A 13,875-nucleotide genomic window follows, 5' to 3' on the forward strand; every position below is an offset into this window, starting at 1 on the left:
TCTTTTTGCCTTTATGATTATTATTGTTGTTGTTAGGTGCCATCAAGACGGTACCAACTCATAGCGACCTTATGCACAACAGAACAAAACACTGCCTGGCCCTGGGCCAACCTCACTATTGTTGCTATGCTTGAACCCATCGATGCTGCCACTTGGTCAGTCCATCTCGTTGGGGGTCTCTCTCTTTTTCTCTGGCCCTCTACCTTACCAAACAGGATATCCTTCTCCAGTGACTGATCATATGTCCAAAGTATGACAGACGAAGTTTGGCCATCTTGGCCTCCAAGGAGCACTCTGGCTGCACTTCTTCCAAAAGAGATCTGTTGGTTCTTTTGGCAGCCCATGGCACTTTCAATATTCTCCTCCAACACCATAATTCAAAAAGATAAATTCTTCTACAGTCTTCCTTATTCACTGTCCAGCTTTCGCAGGCATATGAGGTTATTGAAAATACCATGGCTTGGGTCAGGTTCACCTTAGTCCTAATCCCTGCTTTTATAGTGCATTTTACCAGGGAGATTTCTAAAATTGTTATATTTTGTTTAGAAACATTATAGCATATCAAATATTAAAAATTAAGACAATTTATAAGGAAATTTATAAATGTACAAATTTCAAATATTATGTACATTTATATAAAATACAATCATCTAGAGGCCCTATATGAGTGCAGATAAAATTTTAAATTACAATTAAATAGTATATTATTTCTTTTGTTGTTATTGTTAAGTGCCGTCAAATCAGTTCCGACTCATAGTGACCTTGCGTTTGAAACTGACCTTGTAGTCCAACACATTAACCCACAGCACCACACCAGGACTCCAAAAGAGATAGGCCAGCAGCAGTGCCTAGGCACACAAAGCTGACAGCACTTGGTATTCCCAGGTGGTCTCCCATCCAAGTACTAACCAGGCCTGAACCTGCTTAGCTTCTGAGATCAGAGGAGACTGGAAGCATTCAGAGTAGTATGACTGGGCCATATTATTTCTAATCAGTTACTAATTTTATCATCATTTTATACTCCAGAAACAAAAATAATGAAGTAATAAGCTTTGTTATTTATCATTTTTTTAAATAAAAATTCCTATTTCAAAATATTTAGTACATCTTGAAATCTTTTGCTACCTTTGTTGTTGTTAAGTCCCGTCCAGTCGGTTCCGACCCATAGTGATCCTTTATAGGGTTTCTGAGGAGCAACTGGTAAGCTTAAACCACCGACCTTGCTGTTCAAACAACTTTACAGTCTGACGCATTAACCCACAGCGCCACACCAGGACTCTGCCATATTATATATAGCACCACTTAAGCGCCGCACCACTGAAAATCATGGCCCAACTACATTGACACATATTTGGGGGGGGGGACACACTTCAATCTATGTCAGTGCTGAAAGTAGAAATAGGAGTAAAGCATAATGCTTTCTGCTCTTAATGACATGCAATCCAGTGTTGTAAAGTTCATATTGTTTTTGACAAATTGTTATTCTGCATGCAAACAGTTTAGAACTCCCCATCAGCTAAGCTTCGAAAAGGCTGGAAAAGTTCAATAACACTCCATTTTAAAAACTAATAGCAATGGAAGTTAATTAAAGAGGTGATGCAATGTTTGGGCAATTTTAATGAAACAAAACAAACCACTCTGCTTAGCACTGTTGAGATATTGTAAAAGACAAGACTTTTTTCCTTGAAGAATACAAATCCTCAATCCTAATTCTGGGTTTTTCTGTTTGCTTTCAGTGAGGTCATGAAAATGAAGAAGAGGTATGAAGTGGGTTTGGATAAACTGGATTCTGCTGCATCTCAAGTAGCCACAATGCAATCAGAGTTGGAGGCTCTGCATCCTCAATTAAAAGTTGCTAGTAAAGAAGTGGATGAAATGATGGTCATCATTGAGAGGGAGTCTATGGAAGTTGCCAAAACTGAAAAAATAGTAAAAGCTGATGAAACAATAGCAAATGAGCAGGCTATGGCTGCCAAAGCCATCAAAGATGAGTGTGATGCTGACCTGGCAGGGGCTTTGCCGATATTGGAGTCAGCCCTAGCTGCCCTTGATACTCTTACTGCACAGGTAAGTGCACAGCCATACACTTGGCAGGAGCCATGTCATTGTGACTCAAGAAAGCACTTAACATTGTTAATGCTCAACATCTAGCTTGCCCCTCCAAATTTAGCGCAGTTGAGATCGTTTTCCAACTGACAAAAGGATTCCCGTATGCCTCTGAAAAGAAAAATGAATGAACTCAACTAAGACAACGTTGAAAAGGAAGAAAGCTGCCAGATGTCATACCCTATCATAAAACAAGAGTTATTACAAGAACTTTGCACTATAGTTACAGAGGAACAAGACTCAAGTATATATTTTATATACATAGGCTTGCTATGAGTCAATACCGACTCGATGGCACCCAACAATAACATATATTTTATTGATTCCAAGATTCACCTTTTTCTTTGCTCATTTTTTTCCTCATGGATGTGAGTCTGACCTTTCATTTTTATTTTCTTATTGTGATTAGGGTGAAATTTTACAGGGCAAATTGATTTTCCATTCAAGCATTCATACACATGTTGTTCTGTGACATTGATTGCTATCCCCACAATATTATATATCCCCATATAACAGTATTCTTCCCACTTCCTCCCTGTGTGCCTCTTATTTCCACCCACCCTCTTTCCTATCCCTTCCTGCCTTCTGAGCTTTCTTTCTTGGCAAATACTGTCCTTCTGACAGACTGTTCTAATGAGTGTGTACCCCTGATGGTATGGTTCATCTTATAGGCCTATCTTTTGGCTGAAAGTTGAGCCATGGGGGTGAGTTCAGTTCCAGCTTTTAAGTGAGTCTAAGAGTCATAGTCTCAGGGTCTACCTTTCTCTATTAGACCAGTAAGCCTATATTTTTGTTTTTTATGATTTTGACAATTGTTGAAATCCTTTTTTCTCCATGCTATACAGGACTTCCTACTTTGATTCCTTTCAGAGTATTCAGCAGTAGTAGCTGGGCACTGTCTGGTTCTGGTCTCATGGTTGTGAAAGCTGGAGTTCCATGATCCTTTGTTGTTGCTGCCTTGTTGTCACTGAATAGGTTCTGACTCAGTGACTCTGTGTAGTGTTCCAAGGAGCAGCTGCTGGGTTTGAACTATTGACTTCATGGTTAGCTGTCCAATACTTACCCTACAGTGCCCCGCCAGAACGCCTTTAGACTAATTGTTTCTTGTGTCTTTGACTTTCTTCACTTCTTTTTCATATTTAAATTCTCCTGTAATTGGAATATCTCTTACGACAGATGTCATAAAGTACTGTTTATCAGTGTATTTTTTTTTCCTCCTTAGTGATATGTAAATATGTCTTATAATAATTCAAAATAGGTTTGATGTAAAGTGCGGTTCAAATCCACCAGCCACTCCTCAGAAACCCCATATGGGTGGTTATGAATCAGAACCGATTCAATGGCACTTAACAGCAACAGCAAGTATTAGAAGTTAGGGTATGAAAAGGAACAATCTCAATTAAGAAATATAGGAGTGGATTTAAAAAAAAAAATAGTGTTGGGAAACTTGGTTAAATGTTTGGGAGAGGTAAACTGTAAAATGTTAAATCATTTCCCCACACCTTACTCTAAAATTAATATTGTTGTTAAGTGCTGTCAAGTCTGTTCTGACACATGGTGATCCTGTACAGGGAGGGTTTCCAAGGATTGGCTGGTGGGTTTGAATCGCCGACTTTGCAAGTAGCAGTCCAGTGCTTATCTTATTACACTAGGACCCCAAAATTGATTTCAGACTATTTAAATTTCAAATAGTCACATTATTATAAAATTGTAGAAAATATATATAGGTCAAATGTTGATAATCTTAGAGTTGAAAAGGAAAAAAATCAGACAGAAAACTGCTAAGCAATCATATGTGTAATGTAAATGCTCTGTCTACTCTCTTGTGTTTTTCATAATAAATAAAAATATTTTTAAAGACTAATGAAATCTAGTACCTAAAAGTTTGCAAATTCTGTTTGCCAGAAATCCCAGAGTCAGAATTTTAGAAATACTGGTAAAAACATTTGAAACTAATAATAGACAAAGGGTTGATATGTCTTTTGTGTGAAAAAAATCAATAAGAAAATATAGCTTTAAACTAGGGTTCTTGATGTAGCTCTGTAGGGTAAGCAGCAGACTGCTAACTGCAAGACCAGCAGTTCAAACGCATGGCTGCTCCTCAGAAATCCTAAGTAGTGTCTCTATGAGTGGGAACCAACTTGACAGCACTCAATAACAACAAAGTAGGAGAGTAAGTGATCTAAAGAGGTAATACACACAAGTGGTTGTTAAGTGCTGTGGAGTTGGTTCTGATTCATAGCAACTCTGTATAGGCTGTAAATCTTTACGTGAGCAGAAAGCCTCATCTTTCTCCCGCAGAATGGCTGATAGTTTGTAACTGCTGACCCTGAGGTTAGCAGCCTTATTTGTAACCACTATGATACCAGAGCTTCTTAGCGAGCTAAAAATCTCTACTTTGTGACATCCAGATCTTCCTTTGATATGTTTTGTAAGTAGACGTCAAAGATTCTAACATACGGTTGTTGTTAAGAGCAGTCCAGTCGGTTCTAACTCACAGGCACCCTGTATAAGATATCCAATGCTGTACATTTTCGCAGGAGCAGAAAGCCTCACTTTTCTTCCTCCAAGCTGCTGGTGAGCTCAAACTGCCAATCTTGTGATTCCTGATCCAGTGTTTACCCTTACCCTACAAAGCAACTATGCTCCCTAATGCAATCTAGGGAACTGCACATGCATTGATTTAGTCTTGTTTTATTTTTCCCTTGGGAAAACGTCTCAACAATTTTTGGTACAATGCTACCATTGTCAGCATTTCTCCCCAGTGAACAGAGAAGCTAACCTTCTGTATACTAAGATTTAGTCTGAAAATAAGAATCAACAACAACTTGCATTTCCTTTTTTTTAATTAGTGTGTTGTTATTTCCAGGACATCACAGTGGTAAAATCCATGAAGAGTCCTCCTGCTGGTGTCAAGCTTGTCATGGAAGCTATATGTATCTTGAAAGGCATCAAAGCTGACAAAATCCCTGACCCAACAGGCTCAGGAAAAAAAGTAGAAGATTTCTGGGGTCCAGCGAAGAGACTGCTGGGTGACATGAGATTTCTACAGTCACTTCATGAGTATGACAAGGATAATATCCCTGTAGCTTATATGAATATCATAAGAAAAAACTATATTCCAAATCCGGATTTTGTTCCAGAGAAGATTAGAAATGCTTCCACAGCCGCAGAAGGTCTATGCAAATGGGTCATAGCAATGGATTCCTATGATAAGTAAGTCCAGAGAAAAAGGAAATGAACTGGTACACTTTATTTTCACAGTTTGTAACTGAGAGCTTCCTCAGAAGATCATTTCTAATACCTGTTACATATTTATATTTTTACTGGGGCAAATTATACCAGCCGAAAGAGTATAAATGTTCTTAAATATTTTCTACTCAGGAATCCTTTCTACTCTTAAAAAACTATTGAAAACCTTAATGAGTTTTCATTTATTTACCATATTAGAAATTAAAATAAATTTTAATTATTAATTGTTATTAGAGAATAACAATGAACACATCACAAGCTGACATAAGTAGCTTACACAGTGTAACCTGTAAAACCCAGAACTTGACAGCCCTCCTTCGTCTTTCCAGTATCACAAGTTGTCTGCCCAGGACAGGTGGCAGTCTTCTATTGCTCTCCCTTAGTGGAAAATATATATGTTTCTTCCTCTGACTGGTTTCCACCTTACATAGATGTTGGCTTTACATGTACTTATTTTTAAAAAAGCTTTTTAGAAAAGGGTGGTATTGTTTTCTGTTTTTACACCTCTTTTACAGTACCTGGCTTAATTGAAGACAGCTGGACTCTGTTTTATTTGTTTTTTAATTTGGTCTGTTGTGATACATTGTTCTGATTAAAGTAGATGAAGAAAATCCTGCCCCCCACAGTTTGTTAGTTGAAAAAGGGAGGACCTCAGGATTATTTGCTCAGTATACAGATTGAATAGTATGGTGAAAGGATACAATCCAGACACACACCTTTCCTAATATGAAACTACATAGTATCTCCTTGTTCTTGGACAACTGCCTCTTGGTCTATGGCAGGTGTCTTATCATCATAAGTAAGGGTTCTAGAATTTCCATTCTTTGCAATGTTATCTATAATTTGTTATCTGCACTTTCTGATGTCTTTGCACAGTCAGTAAAACACAGGTAAACATTTTCGTGTTATTCTTTCTACTGTTACTTAATCTCCACCTGATAGCAGTTATGACATTCCTTGTTCCATGCTCTCTTCTGAATCTGGCTTGAGTTTCTGGCAGCTCCCTGACAATGCACTGCTGCAATCATGTTTTCTTTATTTTTAATCATTAAAAAAAAAATTATTGTGAATTGAATGAAGGTTTATAGACAAGATCATTATTAGCTTTACATTCAACAAACTGTACACTTCGTTTCATCTCAATGATTACAATCCCCTCCATGCAACCACAGTTATCCTGTTTCCTCTCTGTGATTCCTATTTGCATCCCACCCACCTTCCTATCCCTTCTCAATCCTGTCATTTATTCATTTCTTTCATTTTATTTTAATACAATCTGTTTTATCTTGAAATCTACTTGACTTTCTCACCATTTGGAATTCTAAAACTATACTTTTCCCTCTTTTTGCTTTGTAGTTGTCTTCATTGTATGTTGATATCTCAGATTCCCTCGTTTCAATCTTGTAGTTTTCCAACAAATCTGTGTTGGAAGAAGTACAGCCAGAATGCTCCTTAGAAGCCAGGATGGCCAAACTTTGTCTCTCATGTTTCAGACATATTCTCAGGAGGTACCAGTCCCTGGAGAAAGACATCATGCTTGATAAAGCAGGGGATCAATAAAATAGAGGAAGACCCCAATGAGATGGTTTGGCACAGTGGAAGCAGTAATGATTTCAATATAGCAAGTATTGTGAGGTTGGCCCAGGACTGGGCAGTGTTTCTTCTGTTGTACATATGGTTGCTATGAGTTGGCACTGACTCAACGGACCCCAACAACAGTTTTATATTATTCTGCATATTTCTACACCTGGATTAAATGCTGGGTGGTGTTACCGTGTATGTGAATCTCTGATTGTTGTCTGCTGTTGGTTCTCAATCCATGGACTCCCGTTAGTATTTTTTGTAAAGCTGATTTGGTTTCTACAAATTCGTTTAATTTCTGTTTCTCTGGAAGTGTTCCAATTTCGCTGTGTATTTGAGGGACAGTTTTCTGGACATGTGATCCTTAGATGTCAGTTTTTCTCTTTCAGAGTTTTGTATACGTCTCCCCATTGCCTTCTTGCCTGCATGGTTTTCCTTTGTAGATAACATTCCATTTTTCCTGAGCTGCTTTCAGGATTCTTTCCTTGCCTTTGATTTTGGAGAGCTTGATTATATGTCTTGACAATTTTCTTTTTGTGTCTGTCCTGTTTGGGGTTTGTTCACTTTCTTGAATGCCTATCTTCTCATATTTCATGATGTTAGGGACATTTTCTTCCAGCAGCTCTTCAACTATCTATTCTGTGCTTTTCTTTGTCTCTTCCTGTTCTGGAATTCTGATCACCTATAAGTTATTCTTTTCTGTTTCATCCCACGAGAATCTTAGGCTTTCTTCAGATTTTTTCATTCCTTGTTCTGATTGTTCTTATAGCTTATATATAGTTTTTATAGTATTGAAAAGTTTATATTCAAGTCCACTAATTCCAGTTTCCATTTATTCAGATCTACTCCTTTGCCTTTTCAGTGCATTGTCCATATCCAATATCTTGGCATTAATCTTCTGGATTTCTCTGTTTGCGAGTTTCATATTGCCTCTAATTCTTTATCTATTTTATTCTATTGTTCCTGTAGTGCTTTTCTGAGTTCTTCCTTGTTTCCCTGTCTGTCAATCATTTGAAGGTACCCAAATATCATTCTCTTGAATTATTTTTTTTTTCCTCAGAAACATTTTCTAGCTCTGTTTCATGGTTTTTTGTTTGAACTACTCTGTCATTTTCGCAGAACTTTGTTAGTATCTCCTCCCTGGGATTCACAACCTCAGTTGCCACCTCTGAGTAGCTCCAACTGCCTGGAAAGCAGACGTTTCCCTGGGATTATATGCTGGTGGAGGCTGGCCTTGCCTCTGGTTACCAAGAAAGTATGGGGAACCAGAGGTAAAAGAAAAAAAATAGCATCTTTGTCTCTATGAACCATAGATAGGTTTCTGCAGCACGAATATGCTTTCTTGTTTCTAAAACCACACACAAACTCTCAACATGGCTGTGGCAAGTCCCATTGGCTGCCACAGCCCAGAAGTCACCTCCTTTCTTGTTGCATCTGCTCTACTCTCTCTCCTAGTAATCTCTCAATCCACTTTTCTGTCTTTTCCGCTGAAGTTCAGAGGTCCAGGACCTTCCTCTGCATCTGTCTTGTCCAGTTTTCCATATCTTTGCTGGAGAGTCTGCATAGTCTGCCATCTTGCCTGTCCCACTTCTCCACGCAACATTAAAAAAATTATCTTCAGCAAAATTTTACCTACATGTGATATTAATAACACTGTTCACTCATTAATGCATTCAATTTGGTCTCTTGTCTTTGGAATGGGCACATATATGAATCCCTTCCAGTGTGTTGGCCAGGTAGCTGTCTCCCAAACTTCTTGACATAGCCGAATGAACACTTCAGCATGGTGTCTGCTTGTTGAAACATCTCAGTTGGTATTCTGTCAATAGTTGGGACCTTGTGTTTTTCCAATGCCAGAAGTGCAGCATGGACTTCTTCCTTCAGTTCTGTTTGGTCTTAATTATATACTACCTCCTTAAAAGTTTTATCACCAACCAATTATTTTTGTATAGTTACTCTGTGTATTCCTAACTTCTTTTGATGTTTCCTGTATTTTTCAATATTTTGCCCAAAGAAACTTTGATATCGTAACTCGAGGCTAAAGTTTTCTTCACTTCTTTCCTTTTGAGAAATGCTGAGCATGTTTTTCCCTTTTGATCTTCTGTCTCCATGTATTTGAACATTTTATAATACTTTACTTTGTCTTCTCAAGCTGTCCGTTGAAATCTTCCGTTCAGCTCTTTTTCTACATCATTTTTTATAGTTGCTTTGGCTTCTCTATGTTCAAGTTTCAGAATCTCTTCTGATATCCATTTTGTCTTTTCTTTCTTTGCTGTCTTTTTAATGACCTTTTGCTTTCTTCATGTCTGATGCCCTTAATGTCATCCCACAACTCACCTGGTCTTCAGTAACTAAGTATTAATGCGTCAAATGTATTCTTGAGACAGTCTCTAAGTTAACTTGGAATATACTTAAGGTTGTACTTTGGCTCTCATGGACTTATTTTAATTTTCTTTAGCTTCAGCTTGAACTAGTATATAAGCACTTGATGGTCTGGTTTGCATTCAGCCCTGGCCTTGTTCTGATTGATGATACTGAGCTTCTCCATCATGACTTTTTATGGAGATGGTTGATTCCTCTGTATTATATCTGGTGAGGTCCACATGTTTAGTCACCATTTATGCTGTTAAAAAAGAGACTTTCAATGAATAGTTCATTGGTCTTGTAAAATTCTGTCATGTGATCTCTGACATCATTTCTTCACAAGTTATATTTTCCAAATTCTTATTTGTTTTCAACTTTCATATTCTAATTACCAGTAACATTCAATGCATTTGATTGCATGTTTGGTCATTTTAGACTGAAGAAGTTGATTGTCGTGGTTAAGTGCTTGAAGTCATCACTAACTCATAGTGATCCTGTATAGGATTTCCAAGGAGCAACTGGTGAGCTTGAACTTTCGACCTTGTGGTTCAAAGCGACGTTGCAGTCTATCACATGAACCCACAGCACCATACCAGGACTCCAGAATTCTCCAGTTTCTTCGTTTTTGGCATTAGTGGTTGATGTATCAAGTTGGATAATAATTGCATTAAATAGTCTTCTTTGTAGGCTTACAGAGATTATCGTATCAGGATAGAGCTGAAAAATTTTTTGATGATGAATGCAATTCCATTCCTCTTCAATTTGCCATTCTGGGCATAATAAATTGTATGGCTGTCCAATTCAAAATGGCCAATACCAGTCAGTTTTTGCTCTCTAAATACCTAGGATGGTAACCTTCAAGTATTCCATATCATTTTTTACAACTTCCAATTTTCCTATATTCATCTTGTACATTCCATGTTCTGATTACTAATGGGTGTTTACAGCTGTTTCTTCTCATTTTGAGTCATGATACATCAGCAAATAAAGGTCCCAAAAGCTTTACTTCATCCACATCATTCAGGTCAACTTTGCTTTGAAGAGGCAGCTCTTCCCCGGTTGTATTTTGAGTGCCTTCCAAACACAGAGGCTAATCTTCCAGCTCTATATCACACAATATTCTGGTGCTATTCATGTTTTTATTGTTGAGTTTGCAATTTCTTTAGATAGCCAGGTCCTTCTTCCCAGTCTGTCTTGAAGCGCTGCCAGAAGCTGTCCACCACGGTGATCCTGTTGGCATTAGAAACACTGGTGACATAGATTCTTGCATCATAGCAGCACATAAGCCACATTACAGTCCAACAAACTGACAGACCAGTTGTGGTTCTTGAAAGTAGGGAAATAATTTACATACATTCTTTTTTCCTACTTAGTCTTATTTATTTCCAACATACTTATTTATAAGATAGCTGGTTTTAGCTAAGGGTCGGTGGTTCCAGCTCACCAATCACTCCCCAGAAACCCTATACAGGGTCACTATAGGTCAGAACCGACTCAACGGCACTTAGCAACAACAACAACGTATGCTCAATTAAAGAAATCACAAAGATAAGCTCTCTCACCTTCTGCACCTCAGAGTTTTGCCATGACCAATTGTGCTAGTTTCTACTAACATTGTGATGGTTCTATATGAATAGTCTACTTTGGGAAAATCACCAAAATTCACACTCATAGCAATGCAATGTTTTATTTCTGTTAAAAAATATTTCCTTCGAAATACCATGTATATTTGGGATCTAGTTTAGTGGTCACTTCTTATGTGTTGGGATCATTCATGTTAGACTGATTCTTAGATGAAATATGGGCTAATGAAAATAATGTAGATTTTTACCTAAAGACGTGCTTTATGTCACAGAAAGGATATTAGAAAAGTAAATTCAGTGGTTGAGAGTGCACTCTAATATTCCATTTATAGTCAATTTTACTTTCTTTTAGAGTGGCAAAAATAGTAGCCCCTAAAAAGATCAAACTATCTGCAGCTGAAGGGGAGCTTAAAATTGCCATGGACAGTCTGAAAAAGAAGCAGGCAGTCCTTTATGAAGTGCAGGCCAAGCTGGCCAAGCTGCAGGACACACTGGAATTAAATAAACAAAAGAAGGCTGATTTGGAAAATCAGGTATGTGATGATATAGACAAATGCATTCTCAATGATTGTACATAGGAATGATGCTAACTAAGAATGTGCTAACACACAATAGCACACCAATCTTACTTTCTCTCCTAAAGTGAGGTTTGGCAAAAGACAGCCTCCAAGTCAAATATGGTTTCTTTTTTGGCCCATGAGTTAAGAATCTTTGTTTGTTTGTTTTTGTATGGCCTATAAGTTAAGAATGGTTTCTGACAGTTTAAAACAATTACATCTTAAATGATTATATGTTGTTGTTATTAAGTGCCATCGAGTCAGTTCAGACTCATAGTGACCCTGTCTGTATAGGGGTTCTGAGGAGTGACTGGTGAGAGCTTGAACCACCAACTTTGCAGTTCAAACAAACTGTGGTCCGGCACATTAACCCAAAGTGCCACACCAGGACTCCAAATGATTCTATAACAAACCAAAAACCAAACCCATTGTTTTCTAATCATTTCTAGCTCGTAGTAACTCTGTGTTACCGAGCAGAACTGCTCCAACTGGGTTTCTTAGTTACAGTCTTTATAGAAACAGACCAACAGACTGCTGGGTGATATGTACCTAACACAACATCCCCAAGTGTTCGTGGTGGCCCACTAAGCCTAAAATACTTACTTTCTGACCCCCTTCAAAAAACTTCTTTTGTAAATCTTTGCCTTTAATTACTATAATATTGAACAATATGATTTAAATAGTTCTTCATTTTATAAACAAAAAAACCCAGTCTTAATTTATGGACCATACAAAAAGATGAATACAGAGCTGGAATTAGAAGTCTTATAATACCCAGGACCATAACAAGTCCTCTGAAAATGTCTTTAAGACTAAAAACTCACCCAGTGAGACCATTTGAAACATTAACTGCTAATGCCTGCTTATGTTCCAGAAAAAATACAAAATACAGCAATGTTGTTGTTGTTGTTGTTAAGTGCTGTCGAGATGATTCCAACCCATAGCAACCTTTTATAGGGTTTCAGAGGAGAGGTTGGTGGGTTTCAAACTGCTGACCTTATGGTTCAAACTGACTTTGTGGTCTAGCACATTATCCTGCAGTGTCACACCAGAACTCCAAATATAACAATTGCTGTTGTTGTTAAGTGCCGTTGAGTTAGTTCCGAACCATAGCAACCCTGTACAGGGTTTCCGAGTAGCGGCTGGTGAGCTTGAACCACCAACCTTGAGCTGCAAACCAACTTTGCAGTCTTGTGCATTAACCCACCGCGCCACACCAGGACTCCAAACACAACAATAGTCAACATTTACTGAGTGAATACTATGAGCAAGATGTTATTGTTCTAAGAACGTTATGCGTTATCTAATTATTTCAAGAGCCTTCTGTGGGGGTTATGTTTTGTACCATTTTGAGGAATTGATGCTTTTGAGTTATGGTGTTTGAGGGTAATATTGAAACTGCCATGGGCTGCCCATAGACCCAACAGATCTGTGTTGGAAGAAGTACAGCCAGAATGCTCCTTGGAGGCCAGGATGGCCAAACTTTGTCTCTCATGCTTCAGACATATTGTTAGGAGGGACCAGTCGCTGGAGAAGGAGCTCATGTTTGATAAAGTGGAGCATCAGAGAAGAAGAGGAAGACCCCCAACGAGATGAATTGGCCAAGTGGCAGCAGCAATGGGCTCAAGAGTGCTAACAATAGTGAGGTTGGCCCAGGATCAGGCAGTGTTTTGTTCTGCTGTGCATGAGGTCACTATGAGTCAGCATTGACTCGATGGCACCAAACAACAACAACAACAAAGAGGGCAGTGTGGTTTCCATGCAAGAGACCTTGGTTTGACTCTTAACTGATGCAGCCAGCATTAGTCAGTGGGAGCCTGTGACTTGTTGTGATGCTGAACTTCCAGACTAAGATAGAGTAGAAAGAAAGGCCTGGTAATCTACTCCTGAAAAGCTGCTGATGGAAACCCTATGGACCAAAGGGTCTGACCCTGGTTGCATGGAGTCACCATAAATCAGGGGCCAACTCAGTGGCAGCTAACAACAACAACAACAAAACAAAGAGAGGCTAAAAACTTGCCCATGGACAACCCAGTTTGTTCATTGTTAAGTCTGAGTGAGATCTGAATTCAAGCAGTCAGACTCTAAAGATGCCTTCTTTCCCATGATACCAAATTGCCACTTTCAATGGGATGTGTAAAAATACATGACATTGCAGAGTAGACAAGGATAGGCAACTTGGACATTGGCTACCCAAAATGGGAGAGGCTACAAAGGCAAGAAGTGACTGGCTTACAAGCTTTCAAGAGGAAACCTAGATCCAGAGGATGTGGAGGAAGGTAGAATCTCCACTGAGTAATATCCAATCTGTCTAAGCTGGGCTGATGAAAGGAAACGCAGATAGGGCTCTTTTGATATAATAGTGAATAATTGTTATCAGGACTGATTGTGAGGGTTGGAAATATAAAGGTAGACATTTTGTAGCAAGGAGG

General features: G+C 38.5%; 1 protein-coding gene across 1 annotated transcript in view; it reads left to right on the forward strand.

Annotated features, from left to right (window-relative positions):
• The window catches only part of DNAH7 (dynein, axonemal, heavy chain 7), a 324,797-nt gene that overhangs the window by 182,532 nt on the left and 128,390 nt on the right, over window positions 1-13,875 (forward strand). The window contains exons 43-45 of the mRNA XM_006862048.1: window positions 1,737-2,067; window positions 4,976-5,322; window positions 11,239-11,419. Of these exons, the coding sequence (XP_006862110.1) occupies window positions 1,737-2,067; window positions 4,976-5,322; window positions 11,239-11,419 (859 nt within the window). The remainder of the gene's footprint in view (window positions 1-1,736; window positions 2,068-4,975; window positions 5,323-11,238; window positions 11,420-13,875) is intronic.

The sequence above is a fragment of the Chrysochloris asiatica genome, unplaced genomic scaffold (assembly GCF_000296735.1).
Source record: "Chrysochloris asiatica unplaced genomic scaffold, ChrAsi1.0 scaffold00045, whole genome shotgun sequence".
NCBI lineage: Eukaryota > Metazoa > Chordata > Mammalia > Afrosoricida > Chrysochloridae > Chrysochloris > Chrysochloris asiatica.